We start from the raw sequence: 10,864 nt of genomic DNA, 5'->3' as shown, positions 1-10,864 counted from the left end.
GGACCTTCGGCCGTTGTGTGTGTGTGTGTGGGGGGGGGGGGGGGGGGGAAGGGGGGGTGCGCTCGCACCCCCTGCACCACCCCCCCCCCCCTGGGTACGGGCCTGCTTTGTGTGAACTTCACATTAAGTATAAAATGGCAGCGTTATGGCTGGCTACCATTTCACTCACCTGGAGTGGCTGGTTACCATTCCACCTGGAGTGGCTGGTTTGCCAGCATTTTATTTAAGAAATCAAGGTCGATGATCTATTTTTCTAATTATTAAAATAAAATAGTCAACCACATAGACCGGATTTCTAAAGATATCGCCAAGACAAACATCTGACTAAAGCACTTCAGACGAAAATGTCTGAAGTATTTTTTTTTTTATCTACATAGATTTGTCCCACACATTCCATAAAGCCTACGACACATTAGGCGATTTTGTGCACTCGTATTAAGCTTCAATCGACGGCGATTTTTTTCTCCAGTATCGGACGAATCAGATGTCTAGAGACCGGCGAATTCGCCGCCGCGACAGCAGACACACCTGGTGATTTTCAGCCGGCAATTGAAATTTGCTCGAACGAGCGTACAAAATCGCCTAGTGTCACCAAATATTATATTAGTCTGCGTAGCGGATCAGAAGAGTCCCCAGTCCCTCTCACATTTCCTTCTGAGTCGTTACGCAGACTACAGTTCTCACTGTCTCTATATTCACCAATATGTTCTAACACTGTTAATTTATACCTCAACTAGACACATTTCGATTTATCCGATTTCTAGGAGAGCGTTTATGTGAAAAACATAAAAAATAAAAACAACAAAAAAACGGGGTTCGGCTTCAAGCGCTTCCAATCTCCTTTTCCTCAGACGCCCTTGCTTGGGCTTGCCAAACTGAATTTAAACTTGTTTACGCTCCGGGCTACCCTGGTTATCAGAGCCTCTAGACATCTCTCGCCTAGTGACGCTCGGCCAAACTGCCGAGACGAGCGAAGCGCCACCCAGGGTAGCTCCGGGCAGGTGGTCATGGGTAGGATTAGCTAAAATGATGTTAAACCACGAAAAGAAAACATAAAAAAAAACTCTTCTCTAGGGAACTAATGAACTCGGTTCAAATTAGCGGAAAGTTCGAGTCATCAGAGTTCGAATTAGCGGTTTTTCTTTAGTTGGATGATCATTATTCCAGTTTTCTTATCCATGTCCCAGATCTTGCTTCCCCGATAAATTGACAATTTTGGAACTCTAAATGTGAATACGATCCTCATTTCTCGGGACTTGGGTTGCGATCAACGGGACTCAGGACACCCTTTCCCATCAATATGTTGTTTTGCTAAAATTTGCTGTACCTTAACCTGGTTTCAGAGTCTCCTTCATTCCTTCTCTCTGGAACCAGGGTAGCTGTACCTCTGTTTTGTTTGAAACTTCCCCAGAGAAGAATTTCACCAGGAACTTTATGGAACGGTACGGTACGGCAAGACGGTTGCAAATTTGGAATGTGAATATTATTTTATTACCCATAGACCATTGACGCCTGGTCCATGATGCATATTGACGCATAAATGACGCCATAAATGCAGATAAGTGAGGTTGAACATGGTCTAATTATGAGATAATTGCCCTGAAAATTTGAAAACAACAGACATACACGAGAAAAATGCATTGTCAAAATGGGCAATGTACTCGATTAACAGGTTACAGTGAAATGCAATTAATCTGAACAAATACACTAGTTAAATAGAAGCGTTTTCTCTTTCTTAAAACTGACACAACCTTATGAGCAAAAGGCCATTTGTTGAACTCAAGGAATTCCTTTTTGCATGACATATGAACAAGCACATAAGAGTTGGGAATAATTATTCGATCACTTTCAAATGCAGCATTGCGAAGCCCGTGCTCCTCTAGGATTGTTCCCTGCGTATTTTCATTAAAGCATAAATAAACAATAAATGATTCGAAGGGGAAGGGAGAACGGAATTGCGAGAAAAAGCCGTCAGTGACCATTGCACTGGATGTCCACACGAGCTTCCAGTCACGGTGCAGGCGTGGATGACGATTGGGCAAATGAAGGCCCTGAGGGCGTGGCCGACGAGAAAGTAGAGAAGAAATCAGAAGCAAATTCGCAGACATTGTCTGGCTTTCGAAGTAGGAGAAACTGGAGGAAATCTGCTAGAAGGGCCCGTAGCTCTGGGTGCCGACGCATGTAGGTTGCATGGTCATCTGATAAAGCCGCCTGAAAAATAGAAATACTGTAAAAGAGAGGTTTCTAGCATGACCCAGTCGCGAATTGCAAAAAGAGATTTTAAACAACTGACTTGTGTCTGCAAAAGACACAATTTCAGATCTAAATTTTCCAAATACTACTTTTTAATTAATTTTCAATGGAAAAAGCAACCTGGATTGAAGATTATATTCCTATAAATTTCTCTTTGTTCATTGAGATTTGCCGACTTTGCGACCCCCACTCTAAGAGTTGGGAGTTATCCAGTGAAAGAGAATGTGTTGGTCTGTCTTGTTAGGGATTTTGGGGGATGGGGGCTCAATGGCCATTAAAGATAAATTAAATATATTGCTTACTTTGCGATCCAAAAATATTGAGTACAGCTGCACATCCTCGTCCCATCTCAGTGGTTTTATTTTCTGCTCAGGAAGCTGTGAGACTTGAGGGGCTTCTACCAAAACACAAGCAAATAATAATCCGTGGATTTTTACAGTACACTAACATAGTACGCATCATTCAAGGCTATAGCTTCTACCTTCTTTGGGCGATTCTGCGGGGATGTTTGGCAGTGTCATCGTTACTCCTGAGCCCACTTGTGTCCTGCTGGCCAGATGTCTACCAACAAACCACAATCAACATGTCATACCAAGCAAATAGCTATCTACAGGTTATGGGCCCAGGGTAATGTCATCGTTACTTCTGAGCCCACTTGGGTCCTGTTGGCCAGATGTCTACCAACAAACCACAATCAACATGTCATACCAAGCAGATAGCTATCTACAGGTTATGGGCCCAGGGTAATGTCATCGTTACTCCTGAGCCTACTTGGGTCCTGCTGACCAGATGTCTACCAACAAACCACAATCAACACGTCATACAGTACTAAGCGGACAGGTTATGGGCCCAGGGTAATGTCATCGTTACTCCTGAGCCCACTTGGGTCCTGCTGGCCAGATGTATACCAACAAACCACAATCAATATGTCATACAGTACTAAGCTGACAGGTTATGGGCCCAGGAGAGGAGCTTTCATACTACAGTGGAACCTGGATTTTCCGATATGCCCCGGGAGAAAAAGAATGCATCGTAAAATCGAGAGATCGTTACAGAGAGGTCCTGGATTTTACGATATAAATATAAATCCATTGAAAATATCTATGTAGCGAGGTCGGGTTATTTATCAACTTTTACAAAATAATATTATTTTAACTGTACTCTTTGAAAGACTGTACAGTTTCTCTCTGTAAGACTGTAAAAACAGAATTCTAATGGCTTGAGATCCGAACCTAAGCCCAATATACACTAACAACTTTTAGTTGACCAATATATTTGTTGGCATCTACATTAGCAAATTTTTCATGTGTGACAATTTTAAATTGCCGAGAAAAAGCAAACCTGCTAGTTTTTGAGCAACTATAGTTGCCACATTAAAATTGGTGACTTGTTCCATCCTTTGCTCCATCTACAAAGTTGTCACATAAAAAATGTCAACTAAAAATTGTTAGTGTAGATGGGGGTTTAGTGTGCTTAACTTTTCAAGATATTGGCATATTAAGTGAATTATTTCTTGATCATTTTCCTCCACCTATTTATTAATGGTATTTCAAGGAATTCTCCACTTAATATTAATAATGATGATGATGATGATGATGATGATGATGATGATAATGGCAGTGGTTGTAATAGTATTAGGTGTACTTAACAGTCCTCAATAAGTATGCTATGATGTGGTAGGTAACTTTGTCACAATTACGATGATTGATTTGTAATAATATTAGATTGTATACCTACCCATCCTGCATAAAGTATGCTTGCCATGTTGTAGGCGATTCTTCAACTGCATGGATTGTTCTCTCAAGACCAACAAGTGTTACATCTTCACTTCCAATTGCTTGAGTCTTCTCTCCTAGTGGTCTCTGTACATCAAAAAACATATTTATAATATAGACAATTTACATTCACAATATTTAATGAAAAAATGTGCTTGCAAATTTGGGAAATTCATGATGTGGCACATTATTGAAACTAAAATTTAAGTAGTTCCTGTACTCTTTCCACTGTCACCAGCTGTTCCTTATTTCATCATAAATTTTGTCATCAAAGGGTGGTTCGATCCATTAAACACGAGGTTCCGCTATAAAAGGGGAAGCTCCTCCCATCCCCGGGTTCAGGAACAATCAGTTATCAAACAGCCGTTGATAAGTCAACATGTCAGGACAATTGCTCTGAGCGATAAATTCAAATTTTATATTCTAAATCAAATTAAATATTTTTCCTATACTTGTCCACCTAAAATGATTCTATTTAAGGAAAAATGATGCTATACAAAGCTTTGTGCGCTCTAAAATACGAGCATTTTCATCAAGGGGCGAGAATAATTTATGCAGAAGCGTTAGATAATGGATAGCGCAAAATTTTTCACTGAAAACGTGGAGGCATATAATTTGTGACTGTTATCGTGGCAGTGTTCTGATTATTATTGCAAATTCGAGTCCAGGGGTGGGAGGAACTATCCCTTTTATAGCGGAACCTCGTGTTTAAAATCTATATTGTACGGCTGATATAAATTATACTTACATATGATGAAATGCTGAGGTTTGTCTCAGAGTCAAATGCAAGAAATGTCATGTCAGGAGGAACACCTTTTATTATCATTATTCGCTGTATCAGAAGATTGGAACCTTCGGATATGAATCCTTGGAAATCTTCAGGGGAGAAATGACTTTCTGTTTTTCTGACTTCCTAAAATAGATCATGCATAGTTTGATATTAATATTTTAGAAGATAAAGTCTTGGGGCTAGTCAGAGTCGAGGATGTTGAGTGGGATGATGAGTATACAGCAGTACATATGAAGCACTGAGAAGTCACATGACCATTTGAGTGACAAATTAAAGTCAAAATAAACAAAGAGCAACGAAAAAATAAGATCTTTCAATGAAGATAAGCGCTTTCTGACAAAGAAACTTTCTGCCTGATTTGTTAGCACTGAATATTGCTGCTGAAAGCTCTAGCACATGGTAGTTCGACACCCAAAATGTCATGTGATTTCTAGGTGCACCTGAGATTCACATGCGACTAACTACCTATCATATAAGACTGCCCAACACAGTTTAAGATCACAGGCGTGAGTTCATGTGTAGGCACTGTATCAGGGATAGCTGTTAAATCCCCTTTTAAGGTTAATCTAATTTCTTTAAGACATGACCACTACCTACAGCACAAGTAAATGTCCTTATCTCAGAAGACAAGGGATATTTAGCATCTTTGAACAAAGAACAACAAGCTGACATAAGGAATTGTTGTGCCAAGGTCGCTTTGTCTTAGGAAAAGGTGGTAGGACATCTTATCTATATTTTGTTGGCACAAATATGAGGTGCATGGTTCTTTTCAAGAGGCTCACCTCTCCCTGTGATATAGTCTTTCTGATGGTATATCCTGTCTCATCAAGGGTGAGGTATGTTCGCTTGTCTAAAGGTTTTTCAGGGATCTGAAAAATATTGAAAATAAAACAATATCCATGAGTACTGTTCAGCTTTTGTTCTTAAAAATGCTTTGATCTTTGCATTTTGATGTTTTTGAACATGCACCATTTTACATTGGCTCATTAACATTCTTGTCATGACCATTACCTTAACATATTCATAGTGTGTCTGTTCAATTGTTGCCAAAGATCTGTTGATGTATGCTGTGACAGAGGTGCCGATAGGAACCTGGTCGACAACACCATGGCTGTTTGCATGTACAAGTAGACAGGATTCATCTTTCCATACCACTTTTTCAACTGTGACACTCATCTCTCCAATTTCCTAAACAAGTTGGATAGTTATCATGCAACATGCAATAATAAAAATGGTAGTGGTATTCTAAAATGCAGGGGCACTGGCCGCTTGAAATCCCTTAAGGTATCTACGAAAAATTCAATCAAATAAAAAATCGTGACTAAAAATTTGCCTGGGGGTGAGGGGGGGGGGGGGGGGGGGGGGGGTTGAGAAGATGGTAGAATCCACTTATTCTTCTATATTTTCTTCTAATATATATATATTCTTCTGTAAATTTCCTGCCCTGTTAGTTTGGGCCGAGCTTATGAACAAATCCAGTCATGGTTCAAATATATCAAACATATTGTCACATCATACCCTTCCGGTGGCCGAGGTTGTAACAAGTGTGTCAGGAAATACAAGAGATCCCCAGGTTGAATCATCTGGAAAAAAAACATCCAAGTAATGCTCTGTGTAAGAACTAGACAACCTAACACCAAGTCCTAATGGCATGTCAAAAATGCCTTTGTTTATTCAAAAATTTGATTTGCCAAGACAATCTTATTGTATAAGATACAAACAACACAACATAATATTTTTGAAGATTTTGGTTATAGGGTTTATTATTATGTATAATAAACAGCTTTTCCGGTAAGATTTATGTGGGGAACCTTGTGAATATAAGACAATTAACAGCTATTGTTTTGGCTTCTTCTGATTGGTTGACAATAGAAAATCCCCCAAGAGGGAATGCCATGTTTTGTTTAAAACCAAATCCACAACACATAATAGATAAAAACAATTGATAATAAGAAAATCATAATGGTGATTTTATGTTATTTTTTTAAAGTCAAGAGTCGGTAAAATCGACAGTCGCAATTATTAAAATCTGAAATCCAACATTAAACATTCAATAGATCCTTGACAGGGCTTTCGTTAACTTTCTGAATAGGCGGTGGGGATTGATAAGTAGGGGGTGGAAGTTATCTTTTAAGTTCAAATAAAACTTAAGTCGACTTTAAAAAAAAGTAGCCAGCGCACGGTGGAAAATAGCCGGAGCTTCTGCTGGCGGCCGGGGCCTAATGAAACCCCTGCTTGATCTGATACGTTTTAAGAATCCGACAATCCTCTCTTATTGTTCTTTAAATCCGTAATCTCCATGGTTGAATTTGTGTCCTGAGCTCACGACCATGCATGCCTGATTATATACATGATTACATGATAACTCATACTCATAGGATTATTATAGCCACACCTATGGACACTTTGATTTACCTAGATCCGCTACGGAAATGCCTCAATATGACAAACCAATTGTGTATATAAATGATAAAGCTTGTAAAAAAATTGTTTCTACTGAAATATCAAGTCGTTTATCTTGTGTCACTACTATGGCGACATGGATAAACTTAACACTTAATGCCATTTAAGGCCAGGATCCCCCAATCTGTGAAAACATACTGGTTCCCCCCTCCCACTATTGGCTTTTTAAGATAGAGGAATAAAATAACAGCCAGCTAGCAGACTAATCTAAAAAGACCTCTAAAACAGCTGAGATAACAGGCTCCTCTACAAAGTTAATCAAATTCAAATATTATCTTTAAAATCACATTTTTTCATCATAGAGCATACAATAAGCCATCAATTTTTAATGTGAATGTACACAGATTTGAGGCTGCAAACTAAAAGTAACACAGACAACCCTTAATTTTGTTTTGACACACAGATAAGAAAGACTAGACAAACTAAACAAACACATACTCAAACCAGAATCCAAGTGGGGCATATCTTTATTCAAATCAAGACTGACTCATTCTCCTCTGTCTGATTGTTTGCATATTATCATTTCATCCATTGAATGGTTGCTTCATAACAGACTCTAGTCTTCTTTCAAGATATGGACAGTTTTTAGCAATATAAGAAATAGGATTTAAAAAATTAATTTTCCTTAATGAAAAACCAATAGCAATATCTACTTAAAAACATTTAAGGCACCTATCACCCAACTTTATTAGTTTGGCCGGTTAGATTACATGATGAATTAAGATCAATTTCCTTCTTGCCTGTGGCTAAATACATTACCTGTGACCATGCCACACAGCTGTTGCTGTGTAAGAGGCATGCATCCTAATTTCTACTTATTATAGTGCAAATGTCAAGAAAAAGACTTGGTGGTAATAGAACCATCAACTTAAAAGCAAGTTGATGGTTTTATCATAAAAATGTACTCTATTTCATGTGTACCTGCAAAGAGGGAGGGGCAAAATCATGCCAATCACATATCAGATACCTCTCATTTATACATACAAAAAATATTTAATTTGGATCGTTTTTTTTAGAATAAAAAAATATTCCCTTCCTTTAGCACATTCCACTAGTGTACACCAATTTCGAAAGATAACAATAATTAATAAAAAAAAAACACTCACACATTGGCCAACTCAAATCAATCTCTGGGTGTCCAATTTATTAAAGTCAACCAAGGCATGAAAAACATATTTTTATATAATTAACAGAGTTATCTTAGCATACAACGACACGTAATATCTTTACGATATTGTCCATTCAACCCTATGTTTCCCTTGATTCAACGTCTTTCTTCTCTGGCTTTGTTTTTTTTTTTGGCTTTTTACGGACGCAATAGAACGTGATTAAACAAGGCAACTCAAAGTTATGATCTAGGTAGCTTTTAGTTGGGCGAATTGTGTTATTTTCGATGTCTTTTGATAATGGTTTTACGTGCTTGGCTGAAAAAATTAAAAACATTCTGAGAACATTGAAGAACATTCACAGCAAACGATCTTGCAGCGGATAATAATTCCGGTAGACAATTGAAATGAACTCACCGACATCTTTAAGAAACCGTAAAGCTTGTTCACTAGCTTTCAGCTGCAATGGAATTGGCGATTTGCCGATATTTTCCGCCGGGTTGAAATCACTGCGAAACAATCGAGAATTTAGCAACTGAAACACAACTTTAACAATCATCAAAATAAAAACATCGACAGTGCTACAAACCTTTCACCATTCTGGACACTCATTTGTGTTAAATGTTTACTCCTATTCAGTTATGCGAACGAATAAAGATTATTTAGCAACGTCTAGGGACGAACTTTCTGTTTGGGGTTTGTTTCGACATCAACATAACTCGATCGCTTATGTCTCTCGCTCAAGTTCCCGCGCGGAGAATCATCTGAGTTGTTATGACAACATGGGTGAATGACGTCACTTGAAGCTCGTAGAGTTCGCCTCTTGCGCGCGTTATCTGGTTAATAATGAAGATCACGTAAAACATTTACTGCTCTTGCTATAATCGCGAAAGATGATAATATTTCTCCATTACCTGAAATCAAGGAAGCGCGACCGATAAAAGGACGGCTGTGCGGCAGACTACATAATTTAAAGGCATAAGTTGTTAGAGAAAAGGAACCGCAGTGACCAGAGAGGTCCGGCAGTCGGATGGGGTCCTCAAAAAACGGCCCGACAGTCCGAAATATTCCTGTTTGTCGTTGAATTCAACTAACATCTATTCCAAACCAAGCTATCTTTGATGGGAATATCCAAAGCGCTTTCTTTTGAATATATTATTATTTTTTTAAACTACAAAATGCAAACTGGTGTCCTAATCCCCGGTTTTTGCAAGGCTTTTGATAAAGTGCCCCATCAACGACTCACCCAGAAATTTGATTAATATGGTGTCCGGGGTGAGACTCGGAGATGGATTCATTCTTGGCTAGTCGGGAGAACGCAACAATTCAACATGGAAGGTTCTTGCAGTGGTAGGGCTCTAGTCAAGTCTGGGGTCCCATAATGTGTTTCCTCAATTACACCAATGACATTGAAAATAACATATCTCGCTATTTGCAAATGTAGAGATGATACCTTAGTCTATGGCCTGATTCAGTAGTCAATGCTTGACTCAATCTCCAGCTAGACTTATGGACTTAAATAGTCTTGAAGAATAGGCTAAGATATGGCATTCCACCCTTCAAAGTGCTTCGTCTTACGAATTTGCAGAACTAGGGATCCTATAGCCTATCCCTACTCAATGCTTGGCCAGACTCTGAATTCAGTTGAAAACCACCCGTCATCAAAACTCGCTCCTCGCATCCTATGAAGTCCCGTACTGACTTCATGTGACACCAGCTTCAGCTTCTGGCCTAGGACAATTGGACAGTCTCCTACCAACTTATGACAATCTCATATCAGGCGCGTACACAGGGGGCTGCGCGCGCACGCCTCCTTGGCGGCCAAAAAGTGGGCCATTTCTTAAGGTTGGCGCAAGCGGAACGAACGTAGTTTTCCGATTCTCACCAAAACGTAAGCGCAAGAAAACGCAACTGTGTGATTTAATTGCGCATGCGCTTTACATCCTAGTGAGAACCATATGATTCATATGACTGCACCCCCCCCCCCCCCCCGGGGTACGCGTTTGCATATGATGAATGCAGTAACATTTTACCTTCCAAAACTGAAAACATTTAGTTATCTCGTTATATTTTTCTTCATTTATTTTTTAACTATTTCTGTTATGCTTGCTTAGTGTCACGCTTTGATGTTGCCATTCTAATAGATGTAGATCAAACGCTGTCAAAACCTTGACATTCCAGCTTAAATTCCATCATCTATAAAAAGGCCCTGGGAAACCGACGATAAATCCTACAGCTGTGGGTGCAGGTCAGTTATAGCTATAACAATTCTCCCCTTGAACCATGATTCCCCTCCTTCATTTCTTGTAGATATAATCAATTCATGATAATTAAAAATAAAATACCGTATAGAAATTTGTGTTAAATTCTAATATGATGTCGGTGTATCAAGGTGGATGGCATGTCACTCTGTGCTCGGTCTAAACATTACAAGGCAACATTAGTCAAAATCATTATTTTTGCATCCCACAAAAGTT

General features: G+C 39.0%; 1 protein-coding gene across 1 annotated transcript; it reads right to left on the bottom strand.

The window, feature by feature from the left end:
* Nucleotides 1-1,468: 1,468 nt before the first annotated feature.
* LOC5504560 (ciliogenesis-associated TTC17-interacting protein) lies at nt 1,469-9,174 on the bottom strand. Its single transcript, XM_048723796.1, has 10 exons — nt 8,977-9,174; nt 8,805-8,896; nt 6,337-6,401; nt 5,830-6,006; nt 5,601-5,687; nt 4,777-4,941; nt 3,991-4,115; nt 2,735-2,814; nt 2,556-2,650; nt 1,469-2,211 (listed from the first exon to the last, which is right to left on the bottom strand). Exons 1-10 carry the CDS (start codon nt 8,997-8,999, stop codon nt 2,011-2,013), a joined length of 1,110 nt encoding a protein of 369 aa, XP_048579753.1. The 5' UTR covers nt 9,000-9,174; the 3' UTR covers nt 1,469-2,010.
* Nucleotides 9,175-10,864: the final 1,690 nt, after the last annotated feature.

This window comes from Nematostella vectensis, chromosome 2 (assembly GCF_932526225.1).
Source record: "Nematostella vectensis chromosome 2, jaNemVect1.1, whole genome shotgun sequence".
Classification (NCBI taxonomy): domain Eukaryota; kingdom Metazoa; phylum Cnidaria; class Anthozoa; order Actiniaria; family Edwardsiidae; genus Nematostella; species Nematostella vectensis.
This window is presented reverse-complemented; position numbering and strand designations above follow the sequence as displayed.